Source organism: Erinaceus europaeus, chromosome 9 (assembly GCF_950295315.1).
Source record: "Erinaceus europaeus chromosome 9, mEriEur2.1, whole genome shotgun sequence".
Taxonomy (NCBI): domain Eukaryota; kingdom Metazoa; phylum Chordata; class Mammalia; order Eulipotyphla; family Erinaceidae; genus Erinaceus; species Erinaceus europaeus.
The window spans coordinates 30,165,249-30,182,361 of record NC_080170.1 but is presented as its reverse complement, the minus strand read 5'-3'; the positions used below and the strand labels follow the sequence as shown (position 1 = coordinate 30,182,361).

General features: G+C 40.3%; 1 protein-coding gene across 1 annotated transcript in view; it reads right to left on the bottom strand.

Annotated features, from left to right (window-relative positions):
• Positions 1 to 11,938, bottom strand: part of KPNA4 (karyopherin subunit alpha 4) — a 48,807-nt gene extending 36,869 nt beyond the window's left edge. The window contains exon 1 of the mRNA XM_007524062.3: positions 11,586 to 11,938. Coding sequence (XP_007524124.1) covers positions 11,586 to 11,654 — 69 coding nt within the window. The 5' untranslated portion in view covers positions 11,655 to 11,938. The remainder of the gene's footprint in view (positions 1 to 11,585) is intronic.
• Positions 11,939 to 17,113: the final 5,175 nt, after the last annotated feature.

The following is a 17,113-nucleotide window of genomic DNA, read 5'->3' as shown; positions in this document are numbered from 1 at the left end:
GGACCCAGATTCAAGCCCCTGGTCCCCGCCTGTAGGGGGAAAGCTTCACAAGTGGTGAAGCAGTGCTGCAGGTATCTTGTCTCTATCTCCCCTTCCCCCTCAATTTGTCTCTATCCAATAATAAATAATTTTTTTTAAAAAGTAAACCTTGAGGGGCCTGGGAGGTGGCATACCTGGGTTAAGAGCACCTAGTTGTATGTGCAAGGATCCAAGTTCAAACCCCCACTCCCCACCTGCTGTGGAGATGCTTCACAAGCAGAGGAGCAGGTCTGCAGGTGTTTATGTCTTTCTTCCTCTCTATCTGCCCATTCTCTCTCTGTCCTATTAAATAAAAGGGAAAGAAAGAAAGGAAAAATGGTATCCAGGAGCAGCAGATTCATAGTGACAACACAAAGCCCAGTGATAAACCTGGAAGCAAAAAAAAAAAAAAAAAAAGTAAACCTCAGTGGTCCAGGAGGTGGCGCAGTAGATGGAGCATTGGATTCTCAAGCATGGGGTCCTGAATTCAGTCCCTGACAGCACATGTACCAGAGTGATATCTGGTTCTTTCTCTCTCTCTTGTCTATCTTTCTCATTAATAAAAATAAATAAATAAAATCTTATAATGATTTAGTCCTAGGTCTTCCCATTCTAAAAATTAAGCTTTTCCACAGATCTCAAGGGAAGCTATTACATACAAAACACATAGGAAGTCCTTACCTTTCAAATCTGAACACATTATTTACTGTAAATCTGAATTTATGAAAGAACATTAAAAAATTTACGATAATAGCAGAATAGGTGAATATGCCCACAGTCAATTTTGAACTGTGATCTAATTTCTAGCATGCTAGAATGTAAATTCCAAGAGAATAATAACTTAGTTTGTGTTGTTCATGTTGTGTTGTTCATGTTATTCTCTCCATTCATAACAGAACCTGGGACTTAGAAGCTGAAAAAATATCTGCTGAATAAGTGAGTTTAATTCAGGGAAGAGTAGATAGTGAAAAAGAGCTGCCAAGAGCTTAACCTGTGAACCTTAAGTGGTGGAAAGTTATCACAGACTTTACTTAAGTTCCATGTAGATGGTTTGTTAGAATATGAGAGCACCACTGAGGGACAATTCTATAGCATACAATTTATCCATTTAGAGTGTAGAAGTCAGTGGTCTCTAGAATATTTACAAAGTTGCACATTAAACATCACCATGTAATTTCATATCATTTCCCCCACAAAAAAAACCCCACACTCATTAGGTTCATGTATGTTGTAGCATGTAAAAGTATTTGATTCCTTTTCAAGCAGTGACAGAAGTTTTCTATTGTCTGGTTATACCACATTTTATTTATCCATTCACTAGATGGTGACATCTGAGTTACTTCCAGTTTTTATATTATGGGTAAAGAGACTGAACATTCATGTACAAAACTTTGTTGTACAGATATTTGCTGTCAGTTTTCTTGAACTAGTATCTAAGGGGTAAAATTACGGGGTTATACATTAACTGTTTAGCTTCTTGAGGAACTGTCAAATAACATTCCAAAGTGGCTACATGGGAGTCCGGCAGTAGCACAGTGGTTTAAGTGCACATGGAGCAAAGCACAAGGGTCCTGGTTCGAGCCCCCGGCTCCCCACCTGCAGGGGAGTCGCTTCACAGGCGGTGAAGCATGTCTGCAGGTGTCTGTGTTTCTCTCCCCCTCTGTCTTCCCCTCCTCTCTCCATTTCTCTCTGTCCTATCCAACAAACGACATCAATAAAACAACAAGGGCAACAAATGGGAGTAAATAAATAAAAAATATATATATTTAAAAAAAAAGTGGCTACACAATTTGACATTTCCACCAGTCACATATAAGGGTTCCATTTTAACTACATCCTTACCAACAGCTGTTATTGTAGTTTTGCTTATAACCACTTTTGTAGATATGAAGTGACAAGTCTTTATGGTTTTTATTGTACTTCCCTAGTTTTCATCACATTTTTTGCTGCTGGTCATAATACTCTTTTTCATAATTTAAAGATAATACTATTATGTCAAAACTTGGAAAACAAAAATTAAACTAGGAAAATTTATTCAAAACATTAAGAGAAAAAAAATCTCTAAGATGTTTGACAAAACAGATAATCAACAGTAAGCTCAACTCTAAAGACATTTAAAATATGACTACCTCTACAAAATACTAAAAAGGAAATAAGGAACCATTCTATAATTGTATTCAACAGTCAAGCTTTGTAATTTTATCTATAATAAGCTTTATCTTCATTTTTTTTTTAACTCTAACAAGACCCCTTATTTTAGTGGCACACCTGCACTTTAAGTAAGATACCAACACACCACACACACATAACACACACACACACACACACAGCACATAATCTTAATGCTTGTCAATCACATCCACATTCCTCTGTACACAACAATTAATTGAGGTAAAAGCATGCAATCAATTTTCGATCAGAATCCTTCACTAGACTTTCACTAGACTTTCACTAGAACTCTGATAATTAATGCCAGCCATGGCCTTGGACTTAGTAGGTTATGAGAGGCAAATTTTGCCTGTATGTTTAAACTTGTTTGAACTGAGTTTCTATTCTCTACATCTCAACTACATAAAATACAGATCAGCTCTTTCAGTCTAAAGCTATCTAAACAACTTTCTAACATAATGGGAAAATATACTAAAGTTAGCATTGTAAACAGAGCCATTCTAAGAGGCTAAGAGCTATTTGAAAATGCCTCAACAATTATTTACCAAAAAATTAACAATTATTTGAAAACATTAACTCTGTATTTTGCTTGTTCTTCTGAATGACCAGCAGATGAAAAACGGCTAAGGACCAAAGAAATAGGTCAGTAAGCAAACACATAGGCCCATTTAATGTAAGCCTGTAGAGACTACTTAGTGGGCTTTCAGGATACAACTACTATAACTAAATGAATGTATGCCAGATCTACTTTAGGGAACCACAAAGGCAAGTTATATGAAAACAAATACTAAGAGTACATACTGGGTAACTACAGTTTTGATTGAAAACCAGTCAACCAGCAGCCTGGGAGGTGGTGCAGTGGCTACAGTGTTGGACTTTAATGCATGAGGTATGGAGCTCCATCATCTGCTAGAGTGACAGTCTGTTCCTGTCTGTCTGTCTGTCTCTCTTTCATGGTTAATAAATAAAGCACTAAAAACAGAGTTAACTGAGGGCCAGATAGTATAGTTGCTGTCATACCAAAGGTAACAGGTTCAATTCCTGATACCACCAATAAGTTAAAGTTAAGTAGCTACGTGGTGACCTGATTTAAAACAAAAACAAAAACAAACAAACAAAAAAACCCCACCAAGACAGAATATGATGATTTTGGACATAAAAGAGACGTGCCTGTACCCAAATTGTAAAATACCCTATCATCTTAGAATTTACTTTTATTCATTACAATTTAAGAAACTTTCAGTTATCAAAATACATTATTGGCAATTACACTTGACTTAATGTAAATTAAACTTTGGTTAAGTGACAACTAATCAAGTTTTTTCTTTTTTAATATTTATTTCCTTTTGTTGCCCTTGTTTTATTGTTGTAGTTATTGTTGTCATTGTTGGATAGGACAGAGAGAAATGGAGAGAGGAGGGGAAGACAGAGAGAGGGGAGAGAAAGAGAGACATCTGCAGACCTGCTTCACCACCTGTGAAGCAACTCCCCTGCAGGTGGGAACTGGGGGTTGGATTCTTATGCTGGTCCTTGCGCTTGGCACAACCTGCACTTAACCCACTGTGCTACCGCCCGACTCTAACAGAAGAATGTTCATCATTTAAAAGAATGTTCATCATTTAAAAGAATCAAATCTGTTATTTCCAGAAAATTTCTACACCTTACATTTTTATATCACAATGGGTACTAAATAATGTGAACTAGAGCTACTCTCTGGTTAAATTTATAATCTGGTGGGATAATAGTCACAAAGTCTACGTTAAGTATGTACGAATAATCCACAAGATTCAAGAAATGAAGTCACGCTGGGGAGGACAGTATAATGTTTATGCAAAAAGACTCTCATGTGTGAGGTACCAAAGGTCCCAGGTTCAATCTGCAGCATCACCATAAATCTGAGCTGATAAGTGCTCTGTTAAGAAAGAAATGAAGTCAAGGGCTGGTGAGATAGCACAATGATTATATAAATAGACATCCATGGCCCCAGCTTCAATTCCTCAGAAACAACACCATAAACCACAGCTGAGCACTGCTCTGGTGGGAAGACAGGACAGGACAGGACAGGACAGGACAGGACAGGACAGGGAAGGGAACAAAGTTAGAAAACAGAAATGTTGTTAAATTGTTGAAGCATGCAAGAGAAAGTAGGCTTTCATTTGAGTACTAAGTGAAAGGAAAAAGAAGTCTTCCTAGATTCGTGTGACATGATCTGGATTATGGGGCAGCTGCACAAAGGAACTGCAAACAATATGTCATTATACCAGGGAAAACAGACTTGCGAAGTGTGGCCAAAGGCCCGCCCCATAAACAGATTTTTCCCCCAGAGAATTTACAAAGTCAAATCTACTTTATTATTATTCCCAATAATTTCATTTTATTGGCACCTGATAAATGGATTTTAATAAAACAGTTAAAACTAATTGATTTAAAGTCCACATCAACTAGACTATTAAGACACTTGAAATTTCAATTGCCTGTGAAGTTAAGATATTCTTCAAATACTTCAATTGAAACACTGTCACAAAACATTGAATTCAGAAATATCAACTGATATGAGCATCCAGATCTCTTAGCCAAAGACTAAAGAAACCTCTCTAAGGATCCTTAAATTTCAATAGTGAAAACAAGTCCTGATTCTCAAAGTTTTGAAAACTACTGAATTTAAGGTGACAATAAGTACGTGTCACACAGTCCTTATTTAGTAGGTGTTGGTATAAATACTGTACAGTAAAAAAGGGGGGCCACCCTCAGTCCTGTTGTTTTACTGAATCTAAATGGGAAGCATAATAAATCAATCAGGCTCTCTAAAGACTACAAGTAATGAACATTTCCAAAAATCTTCCCGGGGTAAAAGGAAACAGTGGCTATCTATTATACCCTATGAACTATGCTAGATGTTTTCACACATAAGCTTTTCATTATATTTGAGAAATATATTGTTTTTTTAATCTTTTTTTTTTTTTTTTGAGAGATACAAGAGAGATCAAGACACAGAGAAACACCAGAGCACTGCTCAGCTCTGGCCTATGGTGGTGGTGGTGGGGGGGGGGGGGGGGAGGAACTGAACCTGGGACTTTGGAGCCTCAGGCATGAAAGTCTCTTTGCATAACCATTATGCTATTTACCCCCACCTGAGAAATATATTACTAAGGCCAAGAAGTTTAAGGGAAGTAACATGACATGTATAAAAGTTTAGATTTTACTTGAGTACATCTGTGTTAAAAGCCATTCCTTTGAATTGTGATGCTTTTAGGTCACATAGCTGGGAAGTTTTTTCTTCTATATAATGAGTAATTCCTTCTTACCTGATTGAACAAAATGAGTACAATTAAAACCATAAATACTAGGTGCTAAAAGTTGGCTAAATAATAGGTATCTGTTCCCAAACTAAGTCAGTATATAAAAAATATATTCATGATCAGACTTGAAGACATGCTCTTATTTCATCATTCAAAGTAGAAGACTCCTGCTCTAGAAAACATTTAAAAATATCTATTTTAAATATTTATTCCCTTTTGTTGCCCTATGTTATTTTATTGTTGTAGTTATTGTTGTTGTTGATGTCGTCGTTGTTGGATAGGACAGAGAGAAATGGAGAGAGGAGGGGAAGACAGAGTGGGGGAGAGAAAGCTAAGACACCTGTAGACCTGCTTCACCTCTTGTGAAACGACTCCCCTGCAGATGGGGAGCCAGGGGCCAGTCCTTTGTACCACGTCCGCTGTGCTACCGCCCGACTCCCCTAAAAATATTTTAAGAACTTAGAGTGGAGTACAATGGTGCTCTGGTCTTTCTTTCATGAAATAAAATGTATTTTAAGTAATTCCAATCACTATTATGAGGCACCAGGGGCCAAACTTTAAAAACTACCTATGTATTCCCCCCCCAAAATAGTCTCATTCTTTAAAAAAAGCTGTAATATATCATTTCTACAACTCTTTTTTGACACACAAGGGACTGTGAAAAACAGACACCTTAATATCTCTTGGGATGTTATCAATGAAGCAAAGTTATACTACAAACCAGGAAAGCTGGCAGGAATCACAAAAATAATTACTTGTTTTTGTAATTATATTTCTACTGGTTATTTCATATTGTCACATGCTTGGACTACTTTATGAAAAATTAGACAGTAGTTATTTTAAGTACAGTAAATATGTTCCAAGATTCATGATGAGAGAGGTCATCTCTAAAAGTTAACAAGACTCAATACCTTAACAATGCTTTTCACTCTGTACAGTTTAACAGATCAAGGTCATCCTAAACAATAAAACAGCTAATCAATTAAACTCTTGCCAACCAAGCAACTATTTCTTTTTTTAAAACCCAAGCTGACTTCATACTTTGTTGTGTGGAAAATAACAAGTTGTCATTTGTTCTTTTATTTCTAGGGTACGTTTTTATTAAGGTTGTATTTTTAAATGATACTGTTTTTCTAACATAAGTTATGCTTTATTTGAACCAGCATACTCTGGTAACTATGCAAGTTTGCCAGGAAGGCAACAAAAAGAGAAGTACCTCCTTCCCTGCTTCTTTTAAAACTACACACACACACAAACTATCTTTATTTACTTACTGGATAGAGACAACCAGAAATTGAGAGGGAAAGGGGTGACAGAGGAGAGATACAGAGAGATACCTGCAACACTGCTTCACCACTAGCAAAGCTTTCCCCTTGCAGGTGCTAACCAGAGGCTCAAACCTGGGTCTTTGGGCACTGTAACATAGGTGCTCAACCAGGTGCACCACCACCTGGCCCCTTTAAAGCTACTTATTTCTTTCTCCTTTTTATAATTTTTATTTATAAAATGGAAATATTGACAAGACCATAAGATAAGAGCAGTACAATTCCCACCACCATTAAGTCTGTACCCCATCCCCTCCCCTGACAGCTTTCTTATTTTTTTTTTATCCCCCTAGGAGTATGGACTCAGGATCATTGTGGGGTGCAGAAGGTGGAAGGTCTGGATTCTATAATTGCTGCCCCGCTGAACATGGGCATTGGCAGGTCAATCCATACTCCCAAACTACTTATTTCTAACAACGTTTTTATTTGAAGTTTGATCAATGTTTGGTCCTCTCTCTATGGTTACTATTCTCAGACTAATCACGGTGACCCCTCTAGTACACTGTGTAAAAAGAAGTCAAATCTAGAAAATCACCTGGCAGTTTCTGCAAATTATTTTAGATGGAAACTGACACATGCCTTCTGTGATGCTTTTATCCTTTAAGTTAGCAAGACTATTTTTTGAAGGAGCCAAAGTGATAGAAAGGAATATAGGAATTGGGGCTGGGTGGCGGCACACTGGGTTAAGAGGACATAGTACGAAGGACCTAAGCAAGGATCCCAGTTCCAGCCCCCGACTTCCCACCTGCAGGGAGGTCACTTCACAAGCAGTGAAGCAGGTCTGCAGCTGTCTATCTTTCTCTCCCTATCCAATAAAATGGGGGGTGGGGGGGAGAGAAGTTGCCAGGAGCAGTGGATTCATAGTGCCAGCCCCAGCGATAACCCTGGAATAAAAAAATTTAAAAAAAAAAAGGAATATAGGAATGAGGATCAACTGAAAGCTGAGTTTCAATTATAATACTTAGAAATTATGACTTCAGAGCAATCAGTAATTCCCTGAACCCAAACTTCCCCCAAATGATGTATCTTTATATTTAACTTGTTATATGTCCACACAAGAAAAGACAAGAGCCAAATACAAAGAAGGGAGAATCAATTATATGGAATCATACTGAATCCCTTACCTATACCACAAAAAGCTGGTGGTCGTAAAATGCTCAAGAGAATTACCAGGCACTCTGCTATTTACATAATAAACTCAACACTCATCAAGCAGATGTCAAATACCTCTAACTTTAACAGGTGAAAAAGCTGATTCTTTTCCTAAAATCACAAAGTTGGAAGTCATATTAAAAGATACTCTAGAACTTTGTACTCTTATTTAGAATCAAATACAATGTTACACCAAACTGAAAAACCTACAATCATATCACTCTAAACACGATTTTATATACCTGTGCAGTTTGTAAGTTAGTCACCAGTTTTACATAGGCTATAAATAAATGTAAAACACAAAGCAAATTCTGAATATGTACATAAGAATTTACATTCTTCACAGTAATTACATTTTGGTAATACTGTAATTAGTAAAAAAAATCTAGTAGACCACACTAGTCCCTAATTGTTTCCAAAGACCTCCCAATGGAACAGCTGTCATTATAAGACACAAATTAAAAGCAGTGTTTTATCAGAATGTTTAGTTGTATCATCAGAGAAATCATATCTGGAAACAGGCAGAAGTATTCTGAGGGACAGACATAAATATGGAGGTAACCATTAAATACACAAAAGTGGTCATCGAATAGTCTCAAAAAAAAAAAAAAAAGCTGCTTTGATTTCCTCTTTCTTTCTGATAGTGAGACCACAAGCTTCCTTCAATGCAGTGGGGGCTGGGCTCGCAGGAGGCAAAGCAGTGGACCCAAGTGAGCTACTTCATCAGCCCAAGATGCTTCTATTTCATTATCGACACATGTGACCTGAAGTAAAGTCATCACTGAGGACAAAGCATGACTTCCCACTAGAGTCATGTCACATTTTCCCCAAGTGTAAAACTGAGACTATTCCTCACATACAAAATGGTTATCAAAGTCCCAGAGGATGCACATATAATTTCTTTAAGATTTTTATTTGTTGGATAGAGACAGCCAGAAATTGAGAGGGGAGGGGGAATAGAGAGGGAGAGAGCCACCTGCAGCCCTGCTTCACCGTTCGCAAAGCTTCCCTCTTGCAGGTGGGGACTGGGGGCTTGAACCTGGGTCCTTGTGCTAGCCTAACATGTGCACTCAACCAGATGTGCCACCACTCAACCCCTAATTTCTAAAATAAATAAATATATGCTCAATTTATATTTTTAGTTATTTTTTAAAAGCCCTTATAACATTACACTGATACAGTCCCAGCTCTTAATCTTATTTTATTAATGTAATAAGGAGATACAATGTAAGGAGATACAGCAATTTAAAAATTAATCACTTCAGGAGACAAGTTTTGCAATCCCACAAAAGGTTACTCATAAAGCTACCATATGACCAGTATATAACCAGAGAATTAAAAAAATAAACCTTCACAAAAATGTGTGTATGAATGTTCATAGCAGCATTATGCATTAATAATGAAAATGTGTAAACAATGAAAATGTCCATCTACTGTTAAATGGACAAAATATGGTATTTAATATACACACACTGGGATGCTATTGACTCATCAAAAAAAAAAAATGTAGTACTGACATGAGTGAATCCTGGAAAACATGCTACCTGAAAGAAGCCAGTTCAAAAGATCACATACTGAATAATTCCATTATATGAGATGTCCGTAAGAGGCAAGTCTAAAGAGATACTAACTGGGAAAGGGAGAGTAAATGCTAATGAATATGAGGTTTCTATTTGGGGGTGGAGGTGGGGGTGGTGAAGAAAATGTTCTAAGACTTAGTGTTGGAATGGTTGTACAACTGTGAAAACACAACAAATCACTTTTAAATAGGTGAACTATAAGGTAAGTGAATTACTTAGCAATGACCCTGTTAAAAATGCAGAGGGACAGAAAAATGGACAGTGGTAGTACACAGAACTTATAAGCAAGAGCTCTCTGATTTGATCCCTGGCACCACCAATAACCAAAGCCACCTGATGCCCTCCCCCAATACATTAAAAAAAAAAGGGGGGGTGGGTGTAAATAGCAAAGCTATAATATAGTTATGCAAAGAGACTCATGCCTGGCTCCAGTGTCCCAGGTTCAATTCCCCACACCATCAGAAGTCAGAGCTGAGCAGTGCTCTGATTTAAAAAAAAAAAAAAAAAAAAAAAAGACAAGACAATCAGTAGGATTTGTCAAGCATCTGGTCACCCCCCCCCCACTGTAACTGTATGGTATTTATAATAAACTTTCAAGCTTTGAAATTCATGACTATTTCTCATTCTAAATATTTATTCACAGTAATTCTTTCCATTAAATTGCAACACAAGTAGGTAAACTCACTGAAAGCATCCTTGTACAATTAAAATAGTGATTTCTATGGCATGTGAATTATCAATGATGTTAATTTCCTCCTTAAAAGGGGTGAGATTACCAGGATAAAATTAGTGCATTTGATATAAACCTTAAAACAATCACAAAATTAACAGCGATGGTCCCCAACTTATAGTTCTGCAAACTATATTAAACTTACCAAAAAAGTTCAAAGACCTCAGCGAGTGGATGGCTTTGTGGAAAACCCACAAATAAACTCAGTCCACCGGAAGTTCAGAAATTGGTAATGTGAATTTGAAGCTCTTAGTATATATATAAAAAAGTAGAAGCACATTTTAAAAAGTACGACTTGATCACTTTCTCCTTAAAGCTAACCTTTCGATTCAGATGCAGAATGGAATTTTAAAAACCCATTTACCTAAACAAAACTAAAGGAATAAGTCTTCTATAAGTAAATATATATATATATATATAATCTCCGTAGCATGTGTATTCAATCACACACATCTTACGTAGCCAGATGGGAAGGAGCAGGCTGCAAGGAAGACACAAGGAAGACCTTTTTTTTTTGCCACAGTTTTACAATAAAAGGTCATGATGTTGTTCCAAAGGCCCCCATTGGGGGATGAAACTAGCAGGTGGAGGAAAGGATACAGTAGATCAGAGGATGATAGTTTTGTATATATCTCCGTGGACTTTGTGTATAAAAGAGCGCAGAGTGTGGTCGCTGAAAAGGGCGAAAAAGATGCGTGAACAAGTTGAAAGAGGGGTTTCTTCTACCTGGCAGAAAGCACACCACGTGCCCCATCTCCAACCAGCTAGATGCAGAGTAAAACACAGGCCCCTGGCAGGCACTGGGAGTATCACCAGGAGGGCCTTCCCCGTCGGGGCTATATATAATCAGCGGAGAAGTTGACTCCTGCAGTTTAGAGACCGGCAAGGCAGGGCGAGCGGAGTCGAGAAGATCAGAGAAAGTGCCGCACAGGGCGGACGCCGGGGCCACGCCGAAGTTCCCAGCGCCGCTCGGTCATCACAGTGTCCCCGCCTCCCGCCGCCCTAGTCTGCCGAGCCGACAAGCCAGGCGAGCGTGCCCCGAGCCCCGCGGCCGGGCCAGGGGGCGCGCTCCCAGCACCTGCGGGGCGGCCCCGGAGGCAGTGCTGGCCGCGCCCGCGCTCGCTCCCGGGCCCCTGGTAGCCAGCCCCACACTCGCCCGGGTTCCCTCGCTCGGCCTCGCGCCGCCAGCCCCGCCACACAACTTCCCGGCCCCGTCGAGGCGTCTGGCCGGGGCCCCCCAGTCCCGCACGTAAGCGTCCCGGCAGAGAGCGCCCAGCCCAGCTGCCCCAGTCCCACCGGCAGCCGGGTTTACCTCCAAGTCGCGGCCTTTGTTCTTGAAATTCTTGAGCCGTTGGTTGTCCAGCTTCTCGTTGTCCGCCATGGCCGGGCCGGCGACTCCCTCCCTGCCCGGGCCCGGGATCCGCCCCAACCAACGCGCCGCGCCGACAATCCCGGAACCGGGCCGCCGCCCGCGCTGCTAGCCGCCGCTCCTCCTCTTTCTATCGCCGCCCTCGTTGCGCTGCCCCTCTCCGACCGCGCCCCGCCCTGACCCGGCAAGACGGCGGCTTCAACCAAAAGCCCGCGGGCCGGGCGGCGGCAACGGCGGTGGCGGAATGTGCTCCGGTCCGGGGAGGTAGCCTCACTCTGGGGCCCGGCGCCGCGCCACGCCCACCGCCGCCAACCCTGCTCGCCGATTGGCCACTCGGGCTCCGGTGCGTTTGGCCAATCAGCGAGGACGATGGAGAGCGAGGGCGAAAGAGCGAACGAAGCGGGGAAGCGAGCGATGCTGGGAGGAAGGGGCGGGGCCGGAAGGCGGGGTAGGGAGGAGAAAAGGGGGGAAGGGGAGCGAAGGCCTTGGAGGATAGAAGGGGAGGAGACCGGAGGCGGAGCGTAAGGGGAAAAGCCGGGAAGATGACGGGGCCCGGGAGGGTGGAGGGGAGAGAGAACCTGGGAGAGGACGGCTGAATGGAAAGGGAGGGAACAGTGGAGGGCTGGGCCTGGAGAACATAGACGAAGAGCCCGCGGAGCTAGGAAGTTAGTGAGAGAGGGCAAGGCGCGTGGGGAAGCCCGGAAATGTGGGTCTGTTCCGGTTTTCTGGGCCGCCGCCTACGTGTGAGGCTTAGGCTCTAAACCGAGCTAAAGGACAGACTTTTTACCCTTGTGTACCTTCCTCTGCTCCGCCGAAGGTGGAGCTGCCCTCGGCCTGCTATGGGTCAGAAGGCCCACTTTCCTAATCCGATTCCTGAGGTCTGGGTTGGGCCAGGGACAAGATTGTCAATGGGGGGAGGGAGGGGTACACAGTTCGGTGGGCGGAGAAGGAGAATTAGCCCAAGCTGATTCATTCCCTCTGACCTAGTCCCTAGGACAGATGGGACCCTGGGAAGTGCTGACAGCCCCGTGATGATACCACCTCCAGAGTATTTCATCTTAAAAAGTGAAAGAAGCTACTTGGCCACAAAGTACTCACTTCTGAAGGCGGGGAATGACGACTGGGCAAAGTAATGCGATACCGTGCTGGTTGGAGGAAATTGATCCCAAGGAGATAAAGCTCTACCGGGATTGTTCTGAGAAGCAGGAATCCCTGGAACTACAAAAGAAGCTACTCAGATATTTCAGAACAAGGGAGGAGGAAATGGTTTTAAAATGTATTGGATTACCAACTAGAAGAACCACAAGTGTCCAGGGGAGAGCAAGAGCAGCAACTAAGGTCAAAGGAAGGCGAGAAAAAACGTTCCAGATGAAAGTGACAACTTTAAGCCCGTTGTATACTTTTCTCTATCCTTTGTATACTTTAAGCAACACTAAGTAAGCAGAAGCAATCCCGGGAAATAACGCACACTGAAGATTGAATGTAACTTGAGTCCCGATCTTAAATATGAACTATGATATGAAGTTCATTATAAATGTTGATTCCCTCAAGGAATAATTTAATTGAGGTAACACTGCACAGTGGTTTCGACTTAATTTTTCAGAGAAAATTAAGTCGAAAAGCTGGAATATGTGTTTGTTTTCCACCAGCATGTTTTTGTTTTGTTTGTTTTTTTGTCATATCTGGGAATCAAGAAGAATAACTGGTGAATATACACTTTGTGGTTAGAAGTTACCAAATTAGACTTCCCAGGCTCTTAGTTATACTTATAAATAGAATAATCTGAGGAAATAGTTAACTTGTAGACAGATCAAATCAACTAATGACTGGTAAAACTACTATTAAACTATTCAGCAATATCACAGTATTATTTAGAACTGCAGAAAACTATCAATACCCAGTGATATAGGTAACCTGTTTAATTTCCTCTGTTTCTTCATTTCTTTCTCGCTTTGTCTCTTTCTTTTTAGCCTGCAGGGTTATTACTGGGGCTCAGAGCCTGCACTAAGAATACACTGCTCCTGGCTATCTTTTTCTCACTATTATTGTTGCTCTTATTGTTATTGTTATTGCTGGATAGGACAGAGAAAATGGGAGAGGAAGGGAAGACTGAGCGGGAGAGAAAGATACCTGCAGACCTGCTTCACCGCTTGCAGTAGTGACGCTCCCCTGCAGGCGGGGGCCAGGCCAAACCAGGATCATCACGCCTGTCCTTGTGCTTGTGCTTAACCCAGTGCGCTACTGCCTGCCGCCCCCCTATTTTATTTCTAGAGCAAGGAATCTGTTTATATATTTTTGTTTTTATTTTTACTTATACTTCTACTTGCCATGTGGAGAAGGGGGGGAATACTCACTTTGTATCTTTATAGGTAGTCATTATTATAGAATCTCTTTAAAAGTAATTAAATTGGGGGCCAGGCAGTAGCGCAGCAGGTTAAGCGGACATGGCACAAAGCGCAAGGACTGGCTTAAGGATTGCGGTTCGAGCCCCTGGCTCCCCACCTGAAGGGGGGTCGCTTCACAGGTGGTGAAGCAGGTCTGCAGGTGTCTTATCTTTTTCTCCCCCTCTCTATCTTCCCCTCCTCTCTCCATTTCTGTCATATCCAACAACAACGACAGCAATAAAAATAACGATGAACAACAAGGGCAACAAAAGGGAAAAAATAGCTTCCAGGAGCAGGGGACTCATAGTGCAGGCACCGAGCCCCAGCAATAACCCTGGAGACAAAAAAAAAAAAAAAGTAATTAAATTTGTTGTAGAAATATTATGAGAGCTGCACATCTGCCTCCTCACTGAAATTTTTGCAGTCCTCTTGGAAGCATTTTTATATTGTGCAAAGTAATCCACAGATAACATTTTCAGTTGTTCGCAACATCTCCATGTGTTGTTTGAAAGAATTTAAACATGTACTGTTTTGATCCATAGGTATTACCTTTGTTACAGTAGTCAAAATGGCAAAGAAGTTGGGGGTGGTGGTGGGAGATGAGGTAGAAAAAAAATGTATTATTTTAACTCACTTGTCCATTTGCTCTTAGTACAGTAACTATTTTAGCATACATGTTACAGTGTAATGTGTAGTAATGTGTTATGTAATACATACTAAGTGTATAGTGTAGTCTACAGCCAAAGCCAGCTTCATAGATATGTCACCTTATAGATTCTACATAGGACTTTGCACTTAACAGGATCCCATGCCTGACTTAATGATTTACTGTCACCATTTTGAAATTCTCCTTTCTTTTCTAACTTCTCCTTCCTCTGTGACTCTGGGACCTCACACTTGTGCAATCCTACCACTTCCATGTCAGTTTTTCTTTCTTTTTATTTCAAATGGAAAGACACAGTGTCACCAGGATACTGCTTCCCATCCTGGAGCTTTCCTAATGCTCCCAGGTGATGTCAAGACCTGGACCTAGGATTTTGCACATGCCAGAGTGTGTGCCCTACTGTGTGAGCTATCTTCCAACCTGAAGTTAAGTTTTCATTTTCATTTTGGACTCAGCCTTGCAAGTTATATAATGTGACATAGTGAATGGAGTGTATAATAGTCTACTTCCTGACCATCTACAATTGTTTTTGGTATGCTTTTCTTCAATGAAGAAAAAAAAACTATACTGTATTACATATATAATATTTAACTTATTTTCTTTTTTTAAAAACATTTTATTTATTTATTGATGAGAAATATAGGAGAGAGAGAAAGAACCAGACATCACTCTGGTACATGTGCTGCCAGGAATCGAACTCAAGATCTCATGCTTGAGAGTCCAATGCTTTATCCATTGCACCACCTCCCAGACCACATATTTAACTTATATTATACATAACGTTATACCTAAATGTAAATATATACATACTCTTCTGAAGCCTTTTTCTCTTAATATATAAGGTATATTGCTCCTTATCATTTACTTCATACTTTGTGCTGGCCAAAGAATATTCTCTTGGATAGAAAGCCATGATTTAGTTAGTCATTCTCCCACTAATGGATACATATATCTGTATTCTTTGCTGTAATAAAGTTTACAACCTTTAATAGACATGTTTGTTCACTTACCCTACTAGTAGAATGACTTCTTAGACATAGACTTGCTGAATCAGAGGGGATGAACATTTAAAGTGTCATACATACTATTGTCCCTTAGTATCCACACAAGGTTGGTTCCAGACTACCTCTTTCTACACCAGCTTCACAATGTTTAGGTCCTTATATAAAATGACTTAGGGGCCAGGTGATGGCGCACCTGATTGAGTCAATGTATTAAAATAACTTAGTATTTGCATAGGATCTACCCATATCCTCTGGTACACTTTAAATCACCTTAAATGCCCAATGAAAGGTAAATGCTATGTAAATAGTTGTGATATTGTATTGTTTTAGGAAATACAAGGAAATATAAGTCCATGTTCAGTACAAAAATAACTATTAACATTGAATTCTCTGGAGAGGAACTGGATTTCTGAAGAACAAAGTTGGAGAGACATTTTTATCACATGATATTTTTAAACTTTTTTTTCCTTATTGGGGAATTAATGTTTTACACATTTGACAGTAAATACAATATTTTTTACACGCATATCATTTCCAAGTTTAAAACTTTTTTTTTAAAGCAGTCTGTTAGATTATCTAGCAAAGTGTACACTTTACCATGCATGCGGACTGGGATTTGAGTTCCTGGCATCACATAGGAGTACTTACTATACACAGGGTAAGCTTTAGGAGCATTGGAGCACTGCTGTGGTGTCTTTCCTCTTGGTGTCATTTTCCCTCTCTGTCTTTTTATGTCTGATATTAAAAGAAAGAAAAAAGTCAGCAAGAAGAAGTAGAACCATGCAAGAGCAAAGCTCCCAAGGGAAAAACAGACAAAGTAATTGTTAGAAGAGGAAAAAGGGGGAGTCTGGCGGTAATGCAGCAGGTTAAATGCAGGTGTTGCAAAGCACAAAAAACTGCCTAAGGATCCCAGTTCAAGCCCCTGGCTCCCCATCTGCAGGAGAGTTGCTTCACAAGCTATAAAGCAGGTCTGCAGGAGTCTATCTTTTCCTCCCCCCTTCTGCCTTCCCCTTCTCTCTCCATTTCTCTCTGTCCTATCCAACAACAACGACATCAATAACAAGAACAATAATAACTACAACAATAAAATAACAAGGGCAACAAAAGGGAATAAATAAATAAATATTTTTTAAAAAGAAAAAAGAAGAGGAAAAATGAGTAATACAATATTCATACAATAAAACATGCCAGGGATAGGGAGTTAACATAATGATTGTGCAAAGACTTTTATAGCTGGTACACCAAAGGTTCCAGGTTCAATCCTCAGTACTATCATAATCCACAAACTGAACAGTGCTGTGATAAAACAAACAAAAAGCCAGAGAGATGCTCAAAAGCACAGGTCCATAAGAATTTTTTTAAATGAGGGAAAACACTAAGAAAATTATATAAGAAACGAAATAACAGGGGCGAGATAGA